The sequence below is a fragment of the Rhynchophorus ferrugineus genome, unplaced genomic scaffold, assembly GCF_030347505.1.
Source record: "Rhynchophorus ferrugineus isolate W39M unplaced genomic scaffold, kcgeb_rfMv2 rfM9, whole genome shotgun sequence".
NCBI lineage: Eukaryota > Metazoa > Arthropoda > Insecta > Coleoptera > Curculionidae > Rhynchophorus > Rhynchophorus ferrugineus.
This window is the reverse complement of record NW_027472588.1, coordinates 32,404,060-32,429,967: the sequence shown is the minus strand read 5'-3', so window position 1 is coordinate 32,429,967 and position 25,908 is coordinate 32,404,060. Positions and strand designations below refer to the sequence as shown.

At 31.0% G+C, this 25,908-nt stretch overlaps 1 protein-coding gene across 9 annotated transcripts in view; it reads right to left on the bottom strand.

The window, feature by feature from the left end:
- Acsl (Acyl-CoA synthetase long-chain) overlaps positions 1-25,908 on the bottom strand; it is a 58,533-nt gene that overhangs the window by 22,445 nt on the left and 10,180 nt on the right. For 4 of the 9 annotated variants that reach the window (XM_076414534.1, XM_076414539.1, XM_076414535.1 and 1 more), the window contains exon 2: positions 8,540-8,587. The exons of 4 other annotated variants lie outside the window; for them this stretch is intronic. In XM_076414534.1, the coding sequence (XP_076270649.1) occupies positions 8,540-8,550 (11 nt within the window). In that variant the 5' untranslated portion in view covers positions 8,551-8,587. Of the gene's footprint in view, positions 1-8,539; positions 8,996-25,908 lie in introns of those variants that run through there. One more of the 9 variants, XM_076414538.1, reaches the window with a different exon arrangement.

Below are 25,908 nucleotides of genomic sequence, written 5' to 3'. Positions count from 1 at the left end.
GAATTTTTCCAATTGATATGTAATTATGAATAATTAGATTTAGAATGATTGATTTTAACTAATAATTGAAGTCGCATACCGAGTTAGTAAAGGTCTCTAATAATTTTATATATCAACATACTAATCAATAAAGCAATGAGGTAAATAGGTCGAGAAATAATTGCCTCTTAATTATGGTAATAAAAATTAAATTAACACAATTCATTTATACCATATATCTTACAAACCAAATATTTTCACTATGACCTCATATTCAATATAATGTCACTCTTATTTGAAAAACCGTGTTTGAAAATATATATTTTAATATTATATGAATCTGGAAATATTTATAATTTTTCTAAAAAATGATTGGTAAATATTTGAATGTTGATAAATTAAAACATTCAAAAAGATTATTAATTATCTGTTTTAGTGATGCGGAATATATTAGAATTAGAATAATTAGAATTAAAATTAGAAATTAGAATAATGCATACGTTATATTTTTGATAATTTAACAACGTAAACAACTATTGAGTAGAAAGAAAACTAGTTAAAATCACAACTTTTTATTTAGCATTACTGAGCTATTCAGACGCTAATTATGGAACGCTCAAAATTGCACTTCCGAACTTCAAAAACTTTGCACTTCAAAAAAAAAACAAAAATCAGTTGCCAAAGTCCATCAAACACTTTTAACAATTGCCGATTTTGGTTTCAAAAATGTAAAAGTAAAACAACTTTCAGACAGCTTAACAGTCTGATGAGTTGACAGTTGACTCTAGACATTAACATATCATGGGAAAATCTAACTGAAGGGAAAATGGCTACCATATTAATTGACTGAAAATGCCATTTTGAATCGTTTCAACATCGCGACCCCATTGCTCTGTATTAAGACATTACCAGCTCAGAAAGTCATGGGTGAAAATCAGGAAGGTTTAGGGAATTACGAATTGTTAAAACTGAATGAAAATCTGCAGATATCTACTAACACATAATCTACTAACAGAGGCAGTTATTGCATGACAAATCTCGATCACACGTTGCAAGAACTCTGAAATATGCCAACGGTATCGCAATATTGCCAGAAAGATGCGAACATGTTGTAGATAATGATTAAAAATATTTTAATTAACATATGCTATACAACTACATCAAAACGATTTCTATATAATATCAATCCATTGTCTGTTCACGTATCAGGAATACGGTTCAACCACATACAATTTATAAAAACACGATAATAATATTTATCACTACAATAATCAAGAAAACGGAGAAGTAAATGTGTGACAAAATAATTACAGACGAATTATTATAAAAGTAGTTCCGTGTACGAACATTTATTTGATATTAACATCAAAATAACAAATGTTGTTAATGTTTGAATGAATTCTAAAATTATGAAAAAGTTGTTTTTCGCACAACTGTTCAAAGTATAGATATCTCAATTATACAAAATGTATATGAAATATCACGGAGGGGGATATAATTGTTTAGACGATTAGGCGTCAGAAACATATGTCGGTGGTGTTTGTTAAACACCTTTGTAACATTAGTGAAATTACACAATAAGAAAGTGGCGTACAAGTAACCGTCATTGCATTGCCAGAGAAGAATTATATCCATCCACAAACCATTCATAATTCGTAACACTAAATAGACTTCGTGATGACATTCCATAGCATTAAACTTGTCTATCCAAAGATGGTACGACATCTCGCATGACTCAACCCTCAAAGGAAACTATGCGTATATATTCCTGGAAAAGTGATTCCTAGCACAATCAAACATCAAACTGCATATGCACATCTTGTAACAAAATGAGTATACATACTGTATGTGTGTTCATTTATTTATCGAATCACTAGTATATATTATCTTTACCATTAAAAAACACTTACAAGCGATTAAGTTTTCTATTTCCTGCCTAACGAATTTACGACATAAGTGGACGACTTCTATAGCTATTCTGCTGTACAGTCTTTTTCTTGATTTGTATCATTGATATAAAGACGAAAAGATTGATAGGATTTAATAACCACCATCCAGAAGGTCATGAAATTTTTGTATAACTATCGAAATAAATTAGATTTGAACAAAACTGTGAACAAAATGGTAAAGGTGATTGGGATTAGCAAGTTCAGTATCTGCGAGATCATCAAATAAGAGACTAAATTTTTGATATGATTATATCACTATCGATTATAAAATATTTGACGTAATGGTAGGGAAGATAATTGCTCAGTAAGAACCAACTGGTCGACCAATTTCCAACCATCGGTGATGAGATAAATCCATTAATTGAACCCAACAGAAAAATGGCAGATACCAGGAAAAAAAGTTTTTCGCGGAGGTTTTGCGCTTTATAAGAGTCGACAGCAAGACCATATGGACTATAATAAAACAAATTTTGAACAAGATGTGATTACCACAAAAAGGGATTTATTGAAGTATATATATATGCTCAGTATGAATTAAATTGAGAAAATTTGAATTGAATACGTGAATAAAATTTACTATTCTTTAAAATGTGTAATTTTACACTTATTTAACATATTTGAGATATATTTAGAATATACCTGAACTTTATATCCTGTAGTCTTTGATAAATATTTGAATACCTGATTTATTAACTTACGTATGTAATATAACATTTACTTTGTATGCATATTTTCTGAAAAAAAAAAGAATTGTATATACAATTTGCACTTTTACACATAGTACTAGATGTTTGTATATATATTTTATCCTATTCGATTATGAACTGATGCTTCTACCTGTAGTGTTTATCTATACAATTATCAATATATATAAACGTTGTTTATCTATTACTCTTAAAATTATCACCCTTAAGTGTCCTAAACTAGCAATCGCATCTAGCTTCAACGGACAAGCGGTAAATTGCAATCACATTTTTCTTTTAATATACCAGATGTACTTTACTGTCGGACAATACTTTCCAATTTTGTAACAGATGTCACTAGTTATATTACATATGTCACCATTTGATACATATGTTATTTTATTTTACTCACATTAAACCTCAAAACTAAACAAGTTACGTTCTGCCAAAAAAAAACAGCGTTATAGATATATAATTTTTTTGAAAAAGTCGAAAAGTTTTGTGCCTGAAAATGTGCAGTGGCAACATAGAACAAAGTCATCATTTGCTAATAAGTATTTACGGTGAACATTCTCTAAGCATAAGAACATGCTAAACGTGGTTTAAATAATTCAAATGTAATGATTTTAGTATTCAACACAAAGAACGTCCGGGAAGGCCGAAAACATTAGAAAATGCGGAATAGCTCAATTTCTGAGTGATTACAAGCGATGAGAAAGATCCAGAAAATGTGAAGATGGTGGCACATGAATTGAATGACAGGTAATTAGAAAATTGAAAAACCCTAAGTGAAATGTTGCTTCAAAATTATTTCCATTCATAATAATTTCTGTATCGAATAGTAACGGGTGGTGTTTGTGATGGATTTACTTGAAAAATCCTAAGCGAAAACAATCACAGTTACGACCAGGTGAAGCCGGCCCATCGAATGCGAGACCAAATCGCTTTTATCGCAAGACCATGATTGGGTCTGGATTTGGTCTTGAAGAAACAGTTAACACTGATGTTACCGACACCAGATGATAATTTTGAACTGTGCATTGATCGAACTTCGCCGATTTCGAAGAATTAAAAAGCCTTATTAAAAAAGCTTCGATGAATGATTTAGGTCAAAGAAGAAACTGTTCTTTTGGAATGGCGTCCAAAAATGCCTGAGGAATTTCGGATGCACCTAGTAACGACACCCCAAAAGTAGGCAGAACATGTGTGACAGAGGTACCACCGTCACCGTGATACTTTGTGATAGTAATTTGGATGTTTGTGTATCCATATATACCCAACAACACTTAACACATCTACCTAATGTTTACATCAACAGCAAATACGTACTAAAAATGTTATATCCTAATTCGTTAATTTTCGTAGTATGTAAATCCGTATTTATTAATAAGGCACGGTTTTGCATTGTCATTTAGATCGTACTTAAACTGCATGTTATCACGGAAAAATAATAAAAATAATATTATAATTATTATCTTCTATTGTCACTGCTTTAATAGTGATAAAACAAATAGCAATTATTGTGACACGATATATCAAAAATAGCAACCGGAGGGTATATAACATTATAATTGATGATTAATATTCATTAGGCCCAAGAATGTCATTGCATTGGTCGCAAATTATTTTTCTCCATTATTAGTGATATATTTCTTATTTACACAGGCTAAAATTGAATAAACGATGAGACCGACGATGAGAACTATCAAATACCTGTGGAAGCTTACAGTCATCATATCGATTATCATATTGAACTCACCATCATCGAGCTTGAAATGTCAAAAGTTGACAACAAACTGCAAACATTTCGAATACTGTATTTGCATAGTTTAGTACAAAGAAAATTGCTAATCTACGAATAGAAAGATCAAAATAAGGTGATATCTCTCGGAATCATTGACATAACGAAAACAGAATACCATACCCATAGTCAGAAATTCCAAAATAATGGTACCAAAAGGAATAAAACTATCACTATTAAGATCTACCAACGTCAATTAAATAGCATTAATCATTCTCCTTATATGATAACGCAAAAAAAATTACAAATGGAATGTGATCTATGCACGCCCTTACAAGTGCAATAACACTTACCTTCTTTTGAGGAAAGAGGACAAATAGGTAAAGAATCAATATGTGATCCTACTGTAAATAAATCTGATTCTGTTATATTTATTAATAATATTCAACAATATATCAACAAATATAGGTACTACATTTTGTAATATCTCGTTTTATTGATAGTGCTAATTACCATTAATATATTTGACGTCAGTTTTTTATTTAATTTTAAGCTACTATACGCTGTTATAATGAACACTATTAATTACAAAAGTGAAAAAAATGTGTATTTTCCCAAATTATTAACACTGACGGAATAATTAGCATTTTCTCGTTTGCATTAATTAATTAAACTTAGACATACAATTAGATTTTCATTAAAAATAAATAATAAAAACACATTAAAGTAATACATAAAAATATTAATTATTGTAATGTTTTTATTAAAAGTCAGTCAAGAAAAAAGCGTGTAATAAATCCTCAAGATAATGCACTTTATTTCTTTGACCTAAAATATACGATTGATACCAAAAATATCTATTAGAAACAATAAAAACTAAATTTAAAAATTCATATATTTCAGATATAGTTTCTCTTTTAAACTCTTATAAAATTTTGAGTAAGGACAAGGAACTGGAAATAATTCAAAATGGACAACGAATTACTCTAAATTTTAACACTAGTAATATGATTATTAATAGCTAACTAAAAAGATACAATCCACACCCAAGGTTTTTTATTATAAGTTATAAAAGTAGGAAACTATATCTAGTAGAAAACTTGTTTGTTGCAATTTACAGCAAATAGCGAGTAAATAAATCTATGGACAAATTATTGAGTGAATATTTAAATGAAACAAATTCGAACAGCATTAAGTGACGATGCCACCAAAAGCAAATCAATTTTTTTTTGAATAGAAAAAATAGGTACCACATGTTTCTAACACAGAGAAGTATCAATTAAAAATTAGTTACTTATGGTCGGTCATCTAAAACAGGTCAAATTTTGATGGTTCTAAACATAGAAATGTATCGAATCAGTACCATCGACTATACAACTTATATGTTATGACCTGTTAAAATCTGGCGATACTACAAATATTATAAATAGAAGTAAAACGTATTACAAAGCAAAAAAGTTGAATTGCAATATATGAGATAATGTATTGATTCATTGGAAGAAAATTTTAATTATCTGTAAATAAGTTACTGCTGCACAAGTAAATAAAATACAAGTTTGTCCAAACAAAGTCACAGGAAGTATCGTAGACGCGTCCAGATATTCAGTAAATCAATAAGATCGCAAAAAGACAAGAGGAGATAAGAATATTATATTTCTTGGATAACTCGAACAGTACCCAAAATAATCAAACCATTTGATGTAGTGCAGTGAAGTTTATTTAACAGAAGAAAACAGCAGTGTTAACACATGAATATTACTACTGTAGAAGCTAAGTCAGAACCGAAGGGTTCACCTAGATACATGCTTAGTTTTTAAGTTATTGTAATAACAAAATGTAAGTTAGTCGGCACCGACTAGTGTATAACAGTATTCATTTTTAACAGCATGGCGTATCAAAAGACACGATGGCGATAAATCAATTTAAAGATACATTTATAGTACTTCCACAAAATATTTAGAATTTAGAAGGGTATCTTAAATGGGCGTATGCGAAACAGTGTTTTAGTTTGTTTATTTGCGACTAGGTGGCTCGAGCTATAAATCTGGTAGCAAAGCTAAAATTTGACAGTTTTTGTTTTCTGGGGGCTATTCTAGAAAATAAGAAGTCATAGAGTACGTGTGTTTATATTTGGTAGAAACAATCAAGAGATTACTGGAAATTTTGGACTTTTTTGATAATTATATATTTCCTATAGTAACAATTTCATTTATATCCAAAGAATTTCGGTTTAATTTCTTTCGACACAACTTTGTTGAAAGCGTTTCTTTCGAATTGGAGCATTTTTCAAGATGGCTGACAAAGGAAACTTAAAAAACCTATAAACTTACGTGTTAAATATTCTTATTTTGTTAACTGTGTTTTTGTGGTTCTTTTTTAGTTAAAATGATGTGTTTAAATCTGAAGACATCTCAAGTGTTGCATCCCAGGATTTACTACCGTCTCAAATAGGATGCACAGTTTTCCTAGGGATCCTGCTCTATGTCAGAAATATCTTATAGCAATAAATAATGAAAAACTGATGGGAATCTCTTGTGAGGTATTAAATAAGAGGAAAAGGGTTTATAATGTACATTTTACACGGGCTGACTGCCAACCGAAATGTGGAAGAGTATTGGTTAACAGAGATACGGTTTCCAGTTGTTATTTAAATTGTAAGTCTTTTATAATGTTAATTATATGTGACTGATTTGAAAAATATAACATGCCTCTATTTTAGTTGTAGCATAGAAAAAGGAAAACATTGATCCAAATATGTCAGGAAATGTTATTGAGATGAACAGTGAAGTTATTAAAGCCTGACGGTATATCATATTTTATATGACCAAATGCCTGTATTTTTCAAAACATTGAGAATGCTCAACTGTATTGAGCATTCTCAACGAGACGTAATGAGAAAGATAATGGTTAGGTGTTGTTTGTTTCGGTGGATGAGAAAAATGAACAGAATAGCAAAAGGCAAAAATGAAACATTTTTTATTGCAACATCTAAATATAAGTCAGCTTATATGGATGACGTACAATAAATATTTGTCAAAAAAAGATTTAAAAAGACATTTCAAAATAAATAGTCCTCAAAATATATATTGTACTGTACTCTGTATTTGACCGAGTTATATTTAAGATAGTATAAAATGTTCCATATTTAATAGTTTATTAAACTTTGTATACTTAAATTATATATTGTCAGTCGCACCCTCTGGTCGCAAATGAACGCTAAACTTGTTCATAGGTAATACAGGGGAAATACACTTCTAATTCCTTTGTACGTTGTGTAGTACTGCCTTCCCACTAATAAAACATAACACATCTAACATCTAATCCTGGATTTCACAGTAACTTAACTTACTGCAGAACATCATACGCATATATTATGATAAATGTTGTGAACAACAAAATATTAATGACAAAATTTCCACATTATCTTCCATTGTTAATAGTAACAAAACTATCAACAATTAAGCAATTCCATTAATTAGTTCAATATAAGTTCTAAAATCAGGTCGTTTATCGCCAATTGATAGATAGTCAACACTCAAAAATTATCCATTTTCGACAACACTACACACTATATTATATAGAGGAGTCAGTTTTAAATCAAATGCATTAGATCGTTATAAATAACATAGTACAACATATCAAAATAGCATAATTAGTAATAACTATCCAATTAGAATCTAATAAATAATAAACAAAATAAAATATCAACGATAACATATTTAACAATTTCAATACTGAATTTGTTCCTTTGAATAGTACCAGGTGAAGCAAAACTATGTAATTAAAAAATCATTTAACAAAAATATATAGTATACACAATTTTTTCTTAAATACTGTAAGGAAATAGTGAATAAAATGACGTGTGTATGAATAAAATATATAAAATGAATGATGTGTCATCAAAAATTAATAGTTTATTGGAAACTAGGTCTTTATAACTTATCAATGAAGTACATAAGTACTTGTACTATTAAAACAATAGGGAACAACCTTGACTGTACTTAAAGGAGGTACTTAATAGAGTAAGAGCTATTAACAAAAAATAATTGATAGTTTATAAAGTTTAGTTATTTTTCGATAGCCTTCAATGATATTTACAAACCAATTATTCCTTTTTGGTCAGCAATACAATAGGTGGTTAGTAATACAACAAAAAATGTTAGAAAAAAATATACATAATAACATACCCGATATACATTTTGTTGGTTGTTGCTCCTCCAGGCCAGACCGAGAAGCTGAATGAGAAAAAATAATTAAATCTAAAGGGAACTGAAGAAAATATATATATATATATGCACTAAATGGAAACAAACAGGGCAATCGCAGCGTAGCACAAAACAACTCAAAATATGCGTGACTGACTAAAAATAAATAAAAATAAATGAAACGACTCTTTCCACAGCCAACCCCGACCACCGCGCGTTCTGTCCCGATCTAAAATGATCCTTTCGCCGGACCCACAGACCGATAAAACGCCGAAAACTACTGATAACGAGAATCAAGTGCGAGCGACGCTGTGCGTGTATATCTCTTCCCGTTTTTTTTTTCGCAGATGATATTTTGCTGTAAATTTCGCGATATCGGCGATCACAGAGAATTGGGTCTACGCCGTCGGTGCGGTGAATACTGCGACTTGTTGAAGGAACCGGTGGCGGAAACAGTTGAAGCGAGAGAGGTAAGATTTTGTTGTGGTTTAAGGGTACCAATACCTGAGATAGGTATTTTCAAACATAGAAATTAAAAAAAATCGATTTTTAAAATTTTTTTCACGACTTAACCGTTCAAGAATATGCCCTGAAGAGGATTTAAATTATTTACGAAGATATAGCTGTTTTAGTAAAGCAGTCATATAAAGCGCGGCAACTAAAAACGGGACTTTAAACGCGTAGAGAGGGTCGACATGATATCTCACATTCTACTGAACTGATTTAGTGTATGTTAGTGTAAGTTGTCTCTCAGAGATGTACTTGTACATCTGTTCACCACATATGCAGATTGGTCGAAAAAGCATTTAATACTGGATTTCTTTCTGCTCGAAAAAAGTCGTTTCCAGAAAAATGTGTTTGTTTTTAGAAAAAAAAGTTTCGTTTTTAGATGCCGCGTCACTAAAGTAGCCATATTTCTGAAAATAATTCAAATTTTAGGCATATTCTTAAGAAAATAAATTTTGAAGATATAAAAAAATATTTTTTTAAATTTTTATACTAGAACACCCCCTTAATTATTTTAAATTATTGGATGATTATTCAAATAATTATATTGCCAAGTGTTTTATATTATTGGGTTATTCAATAAGTTCGAGGAACAGTAAAGTCGGAGACAATAGTGAAGAAGCCTCCCGAAAATTACAACAGGCAAGTGACAATATAAATAATTGGACACAAGCTTGGAAAATAAGAATTAAAGTAAATCTGTGCATGTGTAGTTCACCTATAAACAGACCCTACAAGCACCAATAACATTAAATAATACTATCATTCCATATAGCAACAACGCTAAATAACTTCACTGGAAGGAACATATAAAGAAGAAATGAAAAGAACTGGAATTGAAATATAGGAAAACGTATTGGCTAATTGGAAGAAAATTACAATTATCAGTAAATAATAAATTGCTATTATATAAGCAAATACTAAAACCTATATGGACATGCGGAGTTCAATTATGGTGATGTTCATCATGGAATATTTAAAAAATATATTGAATCAATCATACTGACCTTATAAAGGTAATAAAATTAAAATAAAAGCAAATTACATCACGGCCGATTCAGAGGTATATCTGCTGTAGATACACCTCTAAAATTATTGAAATGATAAAGGAATCACTGAGAAAAATGGATAGCAACATTAATGGGATATCAGAGAGACACGCCAATACTTATTCTATTAAAAAATGGTACAGACTATATGTTATGGTTCAAATTGAAAACTGTTATTTTGAAAAGTTTAATAACAGTTTAAAATAAGCGTTCCGTATAATTAATGTAATTTTATAATGTGGAATTGAGCGAAGAAAGTGTCAGTGTGAATAGCAGCATCAGTTAGAAGGATGAGAATACATTATATGAATCTATCCATTCATAAATAGTGGTGGGTATTTCTGGTGATTGTGGTAGACTATTGGGCATGTTGAAGTCGAGGTCACTCGAAGTCGAAAATCTTGACGACTTAATGTTACAACTAAAGTTAAAAACTGACTAAAAATATGTTAAATCTACTCTTGAGAAAAAGCTTTAAAGCTTCAAACATGGCATAAAACCTACTAAAACCTCCCATCTTCAGTAAAATCCTGCATTCAGATCAGATTTCCCTTATTCGAATTAATTTGAATATTACTGACAACCCAATGCCACCAGAAGTTTTATTGAAAAACCTGCGGAGTTTATAAGTAACTTTTTAAAATTAACGAACTAAATTTATTGAAGTCCATTTAAAGAAAATAAAAACAAACATAAAAAACTAATTACAAACATAAACACTATAAAAGTATAAATTTATTTGACAGTTAACAGGTCAAACAGCTAATTTAAGTTCTTTTAAATTGTTTAAATGTCGCAATAAAATAAATTGTAAATTACAAACATAAACAAAGTTGCAAGGATCATAGCATTCACCAAAACTTGTTATTTTGTTAAAACATTTTTGTTCTTTCTTTTTATTTGCGGGCAGTGATTCGACCAACATCTATTGTTAATAACTTTATCATATATATTAATAATAAATCGCTAAAAAATTAAAAATCTTATATATCAAAATCAGTCGATAATCCATTACATAGATGAATAGAAAAATCTAAACTAATATTACGTTACGTTGAACCAATCATTTAAAATTAAGCTTGTAATGAGAAATTAATCCACGTTAGTGTTAACAAGCAAAAATAGGATAAAGTTATAGTTTTATACGTATAAAGTTAAGCTATAAAAATATAAAGTTATATATTTAATGTAAGTAATATGTTAAGCTATATAATATAAAGTTATAAAGTTACTGTTAAGCTAGAATTAGATGCTATTGATATAGTGGTATTAACAATGAAAAAATGGGTATAAAACATTTTTTCCCTTCAACATGGTGATCTAACAGTTACTGATATGAAATGAAAACATTAGGTACTGTGCTTAATTTTAGGAAGCAGGAATTTTATTTCAATAAAAAAAACAATTCTAGACCAGATTACGTGACAAAATTAAATAAGAAGTAGAATTTGAATCCATACTAGTAGGATACCCAAAGGGATTCTATACTTTCAACAATAATATCGAGAGACAACATACATTTTAACAACAATACGCAGACTTTCGTTGTTACCTTTATTATTAAGTACCATGTCTACCAAAAAAAGAGTATTTGACTTTCGTCAAATCAAACCAAACCAAAGACCAAATAGAGACTTCTACATTGTCAGAAAAGTACAAATACAGTGTTAGGAGCGAGTTTTCTTAAAATTAAAAATGAAAAATTATTAACGAGATCTGTACGTCATTGACATTTACGACAAAACCAAGTGACGGCAAATCTCTTATGCTAATTATATAATAAATATATATATATATATAAATTTAAATCAGATTATTAAAATCTCCCTCACTGGTCATTAGCATCAATAGATATATCACAGATATTAAAAATATATATAAATCAACTATAACCGATGATATCATTAACTCTGTTTTCCGCGAAAAATCATAAAGCAGTCAATTCAGAAGGACGTTAGAAAAAAGGAGCAAACAAAATAGTTATTATGACTTCACGTCAAAAAAACTGGTCAGACTAAAAATCAAATAACTCTGCTTGTTAGTCGGAAGACACTTCCAACCCTAACAACCTAGGATCTTTTGGAGACCGATTTGGATTTACACTAAGATATCAAACCGACTAGTAATCACACTGCCAAAATGAAGTTGTTAGATTAATTACCAATGCTTATCGCGACATATCCAACGAAGAACTGCACGATATCTTCGAAATCACGAATGGATTTACGAAGTTATACAAGATTTTTCCTTAAAACATGAAAAAAGGTTACTAAATCACAGCAATGTGGAAGCAACACTATAACTATTTGAAAACGCACAAAAAATCAGAAAATTAAATATCATCAAACCATACCAACTTACTTGTATAAACTTGAGCTTAAGCAGCCTAATTTAATCTTAATTTGGAAAATATATACTGATATCTACCGCTCTGATCATTTTATTGGTGCATTCATCCACCAACGGTAATAAATAAATTTGTACATTAAGTTTGTACTAAGCATATCTAATGTAAGATGTAAAAAAAAACAGAAGAATTTAAAAAATTCAGGATTTTATCATTAAACTTTTCGTTTCATAGGAATCAAGAGCATGTAAATCCGGTCAATAAAAAGGCCGAGTAAATTGGAATTGCTCAGCAAAAGGAAATTAACCATTGACACATCGTCGTCTGAACGATGTCCCCCAAGGTTACCGCGAAACCCAAATTGCAAATTCCCGTGGATTAAACCGCGTACTCGTTATCTTAACTGGAATTGTATGTATCATCTTTAAAAATGATTAATTGTTATTGAATTGTCTGCCTGGGTGTCTTAAAGGACATACCCGTTATATAATTAGATAGACCGACGATCATAAAAATAAATTTATCTATTAAAATTCGGCTTATTAGGTGATGAGGTACGTAGAATGTTTTCGCTAAATGAAACTGAAAAAATTACTATTGAAAATACCTAACTCTGTTATAAAACGTTACAGAACTAATTTATTTCATCTCTTTCAAACTATTGCCTCCCTAAAAGGATTTTTCCAGTATTCAAGACAGTTCAATTAAAAATAGTACCGAAGTTACTTAACAAAAGAAAGCTAAAGTTCTAAAAATGTAGTAGAACTGGAACTAAAAATTTCTGTGGAGTCAAATCAGATCAAATTTCTTATATTTTGTTATTATTATTTTTTATTTAATTAAGAATTTAAGAAAAAAATAATCGATTTATTTTACAAATAAAATATTTGTAAATAATCATTGAAATTAGTAAAACCGAAAATAACCGACAATATTCAATTTTAATCTGGATCATTAATAAAGTGACTAATCCAGTTTATAAGTCTACGTATAAGCAGTCTAATCGACAGATGTCAAATCATACGTATATATAACTATTACTCTTTAGGTATACACAAAACATAAAAAATATATAAAGGTTAGTTTAGTTGCTTTTTTATCAATATTTTAAGTGTCATCACGACATCGTTCTAATCCCTTTACAGGGAATTATATATCTTTTAAGGAATACAATTGAAAATACACCTGTTTAGAATATACGCGTAATTACACTTGAACTTTAATACCGCCGAATTAAAGATATCATGAAAACGGTCTGCGGAAAAAATGAATCGGGTTGGAAATGTGGCGACCGCCACGACCCTTTAGGCCAGACAGCCGCAGAGACCATTTGGTTCTAGCTGGTCAATCTAGAAAACGAAAAAAAAGTCTCACTCTCTTTTCTTTTCTCCATCCCCTTGTAACAGTACCACTTCCGCAGCGCTACCGTACTTCCTTTACCTAACCTAATATCCTGTCAATCCTCCCATCGACCACATGTATCATTCAATAACGAAATAAACAAGTATTCCTCCAAGCAGTGTTTTTAGTTCTCGTGCAAATTCCTACCAAAAATAGTAGTGAGTGTTCAGACAAACAATCGCATCGACAGCCGCACATTTCGACTGACCTGCCCGACGAACATTCCTACAGAAAAACTCAACGCACATCTTTTAAATTAAACAAGTGACAGTCTCTTTGGAAAAACAAAATCTTTTGTTTTATAATTTAATACTATATTCGTAATGTATCAGACACTAAGATTAAACATATAAGGCAAGACATATAACACCACGACATATAAAAAACTTAAACAATTCAACGATTATTTTACTATCATAGTAGTATCTTGTATATACAGGCCATCGCTCAAATTCATCCTAATATATGAGACAGCCTAATAACTGATGACTTACATTGAACTTTCATCTTAAAAAAGAATTTCGTTAATATCTACGCGTGTGTGACGTTTCATTCCAATTCAACATTGACCCGTCCTTATTGAAAGACTCGATACAATTACATCACCGAACTTGCAATAGTGAATATACAGTAAATAACAATATTTATTTAGTTATTTGTGTCAATAACTGTACATTTATTATGTCAACTTTGTATTAAAACGCATAAACATTTAACCAAAGTTCAGTTGAACGTCTAAAGTCTTCCGAGCGAACAATTGTTTATTTATCAACGCTAGGAATAGTAAGGACTCTTAAAGGGGACAACTGAATGATACTACTAAAGCCGCACGATAAATATTTAATTTTTCCTATGCAACTATACCTTTTACTTTTTTTTTGTAATAAATAAGTAATTTTCCTAAGAGTCAGGGACACACGCTCATTGACATAATACGTATGATTAAGATAGCAAACGGTTTGTCGCAACAAATTACCGACGTCCGCCAAAATGACATATCCCGACGTACTTTGACTGGTCAAACAGCGTGCCATACTTTATGGGAGTGAAAAAAAAACTTTAAGAAAAGCAATAAAGTTCGAATTGTTAATAGAAGGTCGCCTGAGTTGGTATACGGTGAGGTCAAAAACCAAATCTAGCCGAAACGAGGATCCACGACGTTATCTCCAATAATTATGTAAGGCGTGTTAAAACTACAACAATATTGATTCGAAATTACAAAAAAAAACCTACGATTTAAATGTTAATATGTCAGAATAACCTATATCTGTGTGTAAACAGTTTTTATTGAATAACTTTTGGACCACAGATTTTTTCTTCATTTGATTGCTGTTTATATTTGTAACATTTTAATTATGTTTATATCAATATGAAAATATTGATTTAAATTTTAAAAAATCTACAATATATTTTCCATATATGCATATATCACAATATAAACAATTATTAATATGATACACTTTTGGACTTATAGTCATTATATTTATTTTTGTTATATTTTAGAGTGTTCCCTTTACAAACTAGGGTTAACGTGGGCTCCGAACCACGGTCCTCGACATTAAGCCTACCGACGGGTCAGTGAACAACTTAGAAACCATCCGAGAAGACATCCAGCCTTACCCAGCCTGGTTACTGGCGTAACTGGGATCATTTTCCTTGTCGGATCTTACACTTTTGTCTTAAGAACAATCACATACATAAATTTACGACCATACTCAACAGGATTCGAACCCGCAACTATCGCAACAAGGGAACCGTCCGGACGCTTTGACCACTGCGCCAACCAAGCCAGCTATTATAATATTTAGAATTTAATGAAAACTCGATGAATATAAGAATTGTTTAAATCATTGGAAGCTGGAGATAATGAATATGGAAGGAAATTGGGTCCAATTACAGAAATGGCTGGATTTTAAGTTAAATTATCATTAGTGATAATGATTGGATATATCACAAACATTTCAAGTGTAGAGAGCTATTGAATTTTCAACATCAATCATAAACTGATAAATCTAAATAAAACTAAGTAAATGGAGATCACTACCAACTGTAATTGCGCTTAAACTGTGTGTTGATTTAAACTGTGACTTTATAACGTGATAATCATAGTCGTGTCATAATAGATTACTTTAAAGTTATGTATTACCACATGGGCTGAACAGTTCTAAGAGTAACAAAGAAAACACGATTATTTTTTCAAAATTAGCTTTATTCGTCCACGAAATTTCTATCAAGAGACACACAATTATTCCAGCGCCACTCTAAAATTTTAGTACCACTTTTATAGAACGATTTATCTTTTGCCTTAAAACAGGCCTTTTACCAGTTGCTGCCCACTCAAATGACGATTGTTTTGATTCCGGAGTGAAGGACCCTTTGTCACATATCGCCGCAAAAATTCCGGTTTGTTAAGTTTAAACATGGTAAACAGTAAGCAAACGCGGCACCCACTTTAAACAGAGGTTTCTCATAGACAATTGCTCATGTAATATAAAACCAACAAGTTCCTTTGATATCTTTACGATGTTAGGTAACTCATGGAATTTCACTTTTCGATCATTCAAAACCATTTTGTGGATTTTCATGATGTCTTCTGGTATTACCACCTCATTTGGACGTTCTGCATTATCAGTATCTCTACGACCACGTTTAAAGTCAACAAACCAACGTTTTATTGTTGATCAAGAAGCAGTGTAAAATTAAAACATGAAATTGCTTTTGATCCATTGTTTTGAAATTAACAAAAGTAATATTACTCTCATCACTATCAGCACAATAACTCACAAACTTATGAGTAGAATATCATGAAAGTTCAACAGGAAGGATCCTTTTTTAAGGTTAGTACTAATTGAAAAAGTGGTAATAAAGCAATACATTTTCAGAGCATGAGTTATTGCTTAATTCAATGTAGTCATACTATAGCGCGTCTCAAAGGTAATAGTCCAACATTTTACATATAGAAATAGCGTCATTCGTTTGTTCAATCAAAAGTTCATGCGGCTTGAAAATGGATATTCCAGAAGATTACTTTGTCATATTTTGCTGTTTTACATCCGAAAAGGGAACACAAAATGTATGCTCACTGAAAACCGTGTGACGCTCAAAGTCAGATATTTCAATATCAAAGATGTATGCCATCTAGACCTGGCAATTGTGAAAAAAACATATAGAGGTAGACCGACATGTTTCATTTCATAGCGTACGTAAGCTACGAAACTAAACATCGACCACAAAGCACTTTCGGACCGTTTATATAAAACTGGATAATAAAAGAAGTTCGATAGAAGCTTGGGTTCCACCAAGATTGGTTTAGTGGATCGAGGTTCTATTTGCGAATAGAAATGAGATAAAATGAAACGAAATCAAGCCATTTTTGAAACAAAATAAATAATTACGAGCGATGAAACGCGAATTACGTATGATAATAACGTGCCATCTTGGTCCAGTTTTTTGCTCAGAAATCTCTGAAGCTCTACAGCGATGGAATTATAATTTTTCCAGAAAAAATAATAGAGATCCTCGACATACATATTGTGTTTGAACTTAATAATCCAATTTACTTTTTCCCCAACTCTTTATTTTGTGGAGATTGAATCGACGACACACAATTCATCTATTGCTTGAAAGATGAGAAAAAGTAATGTAATGATTTTCAATATATTTTCATTATAAATAAAACTATTTTTAATCAAAGAGTACGAATTAATTCCGCCTAATACATAACCCTTTATCAATATAATTACAGTGTTATTATGTTTTTATTACATTAATTTCCTGTTATTTGATAACTTACTTGACAACAGCGTCATTATGAAACAGGTGCTCATTAAGTAATATGGATTATAAGCATCTTTGAAGCCTATAGTCAAGGTAAAGAAACGAGAAAATGTTGCTCTCAAAAGTTTTCATAAAGTTTCACTGGGAGGACCATTCGGACTAATACCTGAGCTTTTGAAGTCCTTCTCTACACCAATGGATATAGGTTTTCAACTATCTGATTTTCACCGAAATTCGGTAGGAAATTTCATTACTGTTAATTCATTGTTTTTTCGACAAATGATATTTAAGCTATATCGTATTATTTCCAATAAATATGCCGTATTCATCAGCAAATTTGTGATACAATCATGTTTTACACAGATAAGGAGACACATCTTTTTAGCACAAAACCCTGTTACCAAATGAGGTGACACACAGCTTTTCTTACAGTAAGTTGTTTCATTTCGTAAATAATATCAATTAGATGTTATTCCGTTATTTTTTAAAATGAATGAATATCTCTTGTTAAGTAGTATGTTAATTGGAGTTTGGGCGGAAATATGCGGCTGAAGTTGTGCGGTCACAAAGGTAAAATGAAAGTCCTTAACTTGCCTCAAAGGCGATGACTATTCGAAGTAAGAAACACTCAAGCTTTAAAAAACACCCCTAGTCCGTGGATTCGCAGCATATGCATCATAGTTCAAGGCGTAAGACCACTAAATGAGAAGTTAAATCGCTAAGAATCAGCATAGTCTACTAGAATTTGGACAGAAGCTTGCAGTTCAAGGTGACCGGCTTCCAAAGGCGTATTGCAATACCTTAATTTCTTAGCCGTATACTATTGGATTCTAGAATCGCCAAACTTTGGAAAACCATTCCGTAGAGGGGTACCTTGGAAATTTGGGTTTACCATTTCGAAGATTTTCAAAGGCAAGCTAGCGAACGAAGGTACAGTCGATGCTCAAAAATAATTTTTATAAGAACTATAAGACTTCCAGACGGAATAACGACCACCTACATCACTGTGGCCGTTCCTTTAGAAGAGAGCTTGTCTGTTTTCTAATAGGCCATCAGTTTCGCTTAGTATCGCCGTTCAATCAGTCGCCTCTTCTTTGCGTAAAACAAAACAGTTTTTAAAGTAAATTATTAATATTATAAGTTATATTGATTAATTTTTATTTTAATTAATTTTAGTTTAATTATAAAACAATCTTGGAGATAATTGGAATATTTCGATGTTACAGATGTCAGACTGTATCAGTATAAAATCAGAGGGCCGTACAAAACAATTTAGCAAAATAAATCATTCGTTAAATAATTTTCTGTCAACTTAGAAATGCAAAGGCATGCAGCTTAGATTCTATCTATTACTTTAGATCAGATATACCACTATCTGTTCCTCTAGTACTGATATCAAGTGCTTGCACAATTATTCTAACAAGATTTCAACAACTGCAGCTAAACAGTCTATTTTAAATAAAATTCTTCATTTATTCTTAAGTCATAATATGATCTATATTAAGAAGAATTATATTATACTCCCGCATTTTCTCATAAAAAAATTGAATACAAGATCCATTAACCATTTTGCCGGTATTTTTATCTTAGTAATCAGCCGTTAACATTTTATTGCCTCATTTTTTTCTAATATTTACGCACATCAATTAAATGACAAAAAAATGTTACTCTAACTGACCAACAAACTATGGAAATACCACTACGTACGTAATGGTTTCAATTTAAACGATAAATGATGCGGATATGAACAGAAATAAAATTATATCAGTAATTGAAATTGCTCTGGACTTATATCACAATATCAAAGTACATTGTTAATACAGATAATCGAAAGATAACGAACTGTATTTACACGAGAGAATTACTAAATATTTACTAGATAGGCTTCTTATTAAAAAAAATATTATCAATACCTGCAATCTCCAAATATAATCTGAGAATCGCCATAGAATAAAGAGTAGACTTAAAACAAATATTACCGGGCAAAAAAAAAACAAAAGTATCATGTTGATGAAGTGACGTTGATACATCATTTGAATTGATACAGTTTTAGTTGTTAATAATATAAAATATTATATATTATTATAAATGTAGTAGTAACCCTTTGTTAAAACAATATAATTTGTTTAAAATAAATATAATATCAATGAATATAAGGTGATATATTCGAGTTAATTACATTTTCAAGTTCAATGGGTTGGGGAAAAATTAATTTCGGATTTTTTCTTTTCTTTTTTTAATACTATAATTTCTTCAACACTTTTGTGTTATTTAGTGGCTTAAATCTACATTCATTTAATATGAGTTATGACATTATTTTAATTATACTTAGTGGGCAAAAAAATTGGATAAATATGTATACAATAAATATACGATACAAACACAAATTGTATAAATAAAAGAGGAACAAATCGATATATCAAATGGGATAAAATAAAGATTAATATTATAAACTTATTAATACATTTGAGAAAACCAATTCTGACTTTGGCGTTCACAGGTGTATTCATCATCACAAATACCATACAAATTTCGATGAATACAATAGCAGTAAAAAAGCAAAATATGACGAAAAGGGCCATCCATTAAATCCCAACAGCTTTTGAATGAATAAACAAATGACCCTGCCTATCTTTGTAACCAAAATGTTCTATGGACTGGATGTTGCCTTTCAAACACACTATAGTATAGCTTCATTGAATATATATTACTAGAGACATACCAGCTCTTAAGAAAAATAGAAATTACTTTTTCACCAAAATCTTAATATTAATACAAAGTAGCAATAACAACTGCCATTATTATCATTTATTAGAAACAATGAACAACAATTAATATGAAATAGTAAATCGCATATACATCAGGTCATTCCTGTTTCTAAGTTAACAAATGATAATGATAATAATGAAAGTTAAACACAGTAACACAATTATTGTACCATCTTAACCTCGATATAGATAATATCATATCATGTTTCGAAGTAACATCAATATATAACAGACTCAGAATATACAAATTTCAATGTAACACTATAAAATCAGTTTTGACCACTTTCTATGAATATGTTTTGATTTAGTATTATGTAAATATTATTTCTAAGAAAATATACACCTACAGTTCTAAACTAGAACAGTATTATATCAATACTATTCCAATTTTTACCGATAATGCCGAAGACTGTGTTTCGGAGTCCATGTCTTACTCCAAATAATTAACAAAAAAAAAACAAGAGATCCTAAAGTTGGCTCAGATTTACTTTAGATTTTTTGACAAACTTACACCTCACCCTAGATTTTTTTACCTCTAATCAAAATCTCAATGTGATTGAAAAAACTTATTAAAAAAACCACTCATGCTCTTCTATTTCTTTATAATTTCTTTATAAATAATTTATGAAATGTCTTTGTAATTTTAATAGCAAGAAATAAGTCACTCCTTCATAAAATAAAATTTAGTATTTTAAAGTAAATTAATAGTATTTATCCGTTTAAAATCATTTGCCATCTTATAACTGGCGCAGTCGGTAGAATTTCGGGAGGGACTATAAGGCTGTTCTCTTTTGAATTTGTTCCATTAATTGGAATCAAATTAATTGGGATGCATGGATGTGAATGTGAGGAAAGAATATTGGTTCAATATTGGTTGTACTGGCACCCATTTCCCAGTTACTCGAAGCCTTCTTTGGTGTATATAACAGGTCAATTGAAAAGTCTCCGGCCTACCATAGTAAAACACTTTTTTTTGGCAAAATTAATTTTTTTATTCAACATAATTCCCTTCACTGAACACTAAACACTGATTAAAGAGACGCCCCAACTGTTCGATACCATTTTGGTAGTATGACTTGTCCTTTGCTTCAAAATAGGTCTCAGTTTCGACGAGTTTCTCATTCGACGAAAATTTCTTCCCACTGAGCATTTTTTTGAAATCTGAGAACATTACGCTTAATCATCTTCAAACACTGCTCCGAATCATCAACTCGTCGTTGCTTTTGGTCAAAAGTGAGCTCGTGCGGCACTCACTTTGCACACAGCTTTCTCGTACCTAAATATTCGTGAATGATATGATGTACACGTTCAGTCCATATCTTTAGACTGTCTGCTATTTCATTCAGTTTCAATTTACGGTCGTTCAGAATCACTTTGTGAATTTTTTAAATGTTTTCCTCGGTAACAACCTCTTTGGGTGTTCACTGCGTTCACCATATTCGGTGCTCATTTCACCATGTCTAAACATACCAATCCTTGATGGTTGATTCTCTTGGGGCAGTGTCCGGAAATTCGGCATCAAGCCAAGTTTTTGCTTCAACTGTATTTTTTCCCTTCAAAAAGCAATATTTTATCATCATGCGAAATTCCTTTTTATCAATTTTTTTCACAATAACAAAAGTTGCTTCACTCAAAATGCTACAATTCACAAACTAATGATCCGACAGCTGTCAAATTTATACATGCATATTTTGAGGGTTAGGGCTAACTAAAAAACATATGGATTTAATTCTAGTAGCGCCATCTATGTGCCAGGCCGGCGACTTTAAACTGTTACGAATGACGAATGACCTGAATTGACCTGTTAAGTGGAGTTTGAACCAAAGTATAGCAGCTGAAGCTGTAATATTACAAAAAATGGATTTAATGTGTTCAAAGATTCCTAGCCATAAACTATCATAAGTAAGAAACATCGATGCTTTGAAAACCACTCGTAGTTAGTGGATTCTCGGCACATTTATCACCGTTCAGGGAGTAGCGCCACCAAAGGTGGACTTTAAATTTTGATAAGTAACGGTGCTTTTCAATTTCTACTGCAAATTTTGCTTGGAATAACTATTTGAAGGTAGCAGACAACCAGACAAATTGTTACAGTTTTCTAATCGATATGTTATAATACTACTTAGTCTCATTTTTATCATTGTTTCAGTATATCAAATGTATATATCAACAGATAAGGAGAAATTGCTAGTAGCGTGTCACCTTCGCCATTTCCACATATCCGGAAAGTGGAAAACTTCATATAACGCAAATACAATTCACATCATCATAAATTAATATTAACCGATTACCTAAGGCATTAATCTAAGACGATAATCTAATCAATTTCCATAACATATACCAGTTCAAACAAGCGGATTATCTTTTTAAAATCCAAATCAGCATACGAACATTGTTTAATTTAAGGTTTCAAAGTCCGCCAATTGTACACTAAAACGTCACTGATAAGAGGCGTCTAGAGTCCAGCAAAGTGGTTGTTGAACTGAACAATTTCCCAAAAAATGTTAAATATATAAAATAACTTCATGTTCAGATTTGCCCATATTCCGATATTTCTAACGAAGAGCAATTATAAATGTGTAATAAACCTTGAGACGTTTTAAAAATAATATACAGAAAAAAAGATTAATTATAAAATCAATCATTTTCCTTAATCCTGGACGAAATACGACAGAAGAATGATACTTTAGTAAATTATGATATATTTGACAGTTGGGCTCGCCTCAATGTCGCATACTGCTAATTAGATTAAATCAGAAAAAATGTATAAAATATTCATAAAGATCTATAAAAGTTCAGTAGCAGCCCTGCGGCTTTCGGATGACTCGGACGAGTACCATCAATAAGGGGTCGATTCGCCAAAATCAAACGAAAATGTATTATAAACACTAAACGCTCGTCGCCGACTAAATGTTTTAGGGACCGCCACTGTAAAAGTTGATTACAAGGATAAATAATGAAAAAATACGATTAATTATATTAAGCTGTGAAATCCATAGAGCAAATAAATTCATATCTCGAACAAACAGATTAACGTTAAATATACTTGAGTTTACTTGCGAAAATAAGCGAATAAAATAAAACTCGATGTATGACATTGATGCATCCATAAAGTATTCTTCTACTAGTTATATGCTTAGGGGGAAATTTCAGGAGATTATTAATATAATATATAATACGCCTGAATCTAAATCCGACAAAATGTCTGAAAATAGAATATTATTCCGGCTAATATCAATTTAACTAAGTCCCATAAACTATTTATTCTTCACTCATATACCACGTAGCAATTATTTTAAAGTCAGTCAAATAGTTAAATATGTCTTGCGTTTTTACTATGTGAATAATAAATGTCATCAATGCTTGGCGTCAACTTCACAAATAATAGTAGTTAACAATAATAGTTAACATAATTAACGAACAATAAATTCCAAAGAATTATTTAGAGTGAATTTTTTAAGTGAAATAAATAATTTAGAAACATACACGTGAGCAACTGAATCTTACCCACATTAAGAAAATGCATTTCCAGATATAGGTATAACAGGTTATTCAATAGATTCTGTGTTCGATAAGAGATGGCATTCACCAATGTGGCAGCAAGAAAGTTAGCAATGTGCGAAGATTGGTACCACGTTGTCAGGATATATAAAAGACCAGGATGACTACGTATCTCATTTTTCATAAATACATCTCGCCATACAAAAAGGAAATTGGAACAAACAGGCCCCCCACTTCAATTAAATACTTTATAAAAGATCTTCATGCTAGCCGTGGTTCTCTACGAATCAAATAGATGAAACCACTATTCCACACCACACATTTTTCAGCAAATTCGCAAGGGCTTATAATTTGTCAGAAATGCCCAAATTCACAGGGAGTCTGATCATTTATTTTATAATTATTCCTAAAATCCCAGTTAAATTCATGACACTGGAAAGACGAAATTCACCGAAAGCTTGTTTCAACGCGAGGCAGAATAAATAGAGATCATAGCGCTGTCCAACGTAACCTGTCATTTATAGGTGGGACTCCTCAGCCAGGTAAGTAAAATGTATTTCCTCCAGATTTAAGGCCCAAAAAGTCTCCTCTTTCTGGGATATTATAACCTTAACATATTCCTGTCGATCCTATGGTCGACTATATTAAACTTATAGTACAAAATAATTTAGTAAACAATCACCAAGGTTTCTATTCTTTAACTTCATCACAGAGTAGACTCAACATAAAGTTTAAACTTGAACAAAATCATTGAGTAATGTTTGTTATGTTAACTAAATAATAATATATTCACTAGGTCGTTTAATTATCTCCATTACGAGAGAGAGCTACTAGAAGTCCTAAGCGATATCACAAGACAATGATATGCTGCATAATAGCTGCTGCTGCTCAATAATGAACAAAATACATTCCAATCCGTGGATTAAAACGATTTTTTGCACGATTTCATTACTATTAATGCAACTTGAATCTACCTCCATGATTTTGACTTAAAAAAAGACACCAAGGAATGAAATAAAGACGGTACTTAGGCTCCAATGCCTAACCAAAAAACTATCAGCATTTCATTCACTAGGCATTTCAGTTCTGAATTACCTCCAAACTGAAAAAACAATTCATTTATGTGTTTCTAATGTATATCAAACTCTAAACACGGGTTTTTCGTAGCTAACGACAGACAAATAGAACAACCTAATAACTACGGATTATCAATACAAAATAAGCTGCTTCTATCTTCTAAAAGCCAGTTTTTTACCTAGTGTGAGAACACTATGCAACCTTTAGCCTGTCATTCAAATGCTCCAGAATAAATTGCTTTTGGAAGATGAACAATATTATTAGAAATGAAGACGCCTATCCAAAAAGCGTCTACGGAAAGGCATAAATTTACTATAGTTTAAACGGAATAAATTACTGGAAAAAAAACGTCTGTATCGGTTTCAGATCAAATAATACTAGTCCAATCAATAGGTTCTTGTTAAAATTGTACATAACATGGTCTCAGAACCACGGTTTTCGGTATTAAGTATTGGGAGTATCTAACTTAAGAGACTATTCCAGAAGATATCCAATCTTACACTGTCTGGTTGCTGACATGTTTGCCTATACACACATCAGGTGGTCGGATTCGTCGCCTTGACCAATGCGGCCACCAAGCAGGCAATCGTAAGATCTTTTCCTTCACCGTGATAACTCGAAAATACAGACATACCATAAAAATATTTACATAATAGTTTGCTGTGAAAAATAATCTCTATTTTTTATCACGTAATATCTTTCCAGGGTCATGTATTTAGAGAATTTTAATTAATGTGTCATCTTTAACAACTACAATTATAAACGTTCCTTGACATTTTGCAGACCGAAGATCATTTTATTTAAGAGATCATTTATTTTTAATAAAGGCAAAAGTAGCTGGTCGTTTTACTGCTGTTTACATAAGTTTAGGCAGTAAGTTATTTAAATATAAAATATCTATTTTTTTTGAAATTTTATCGCATT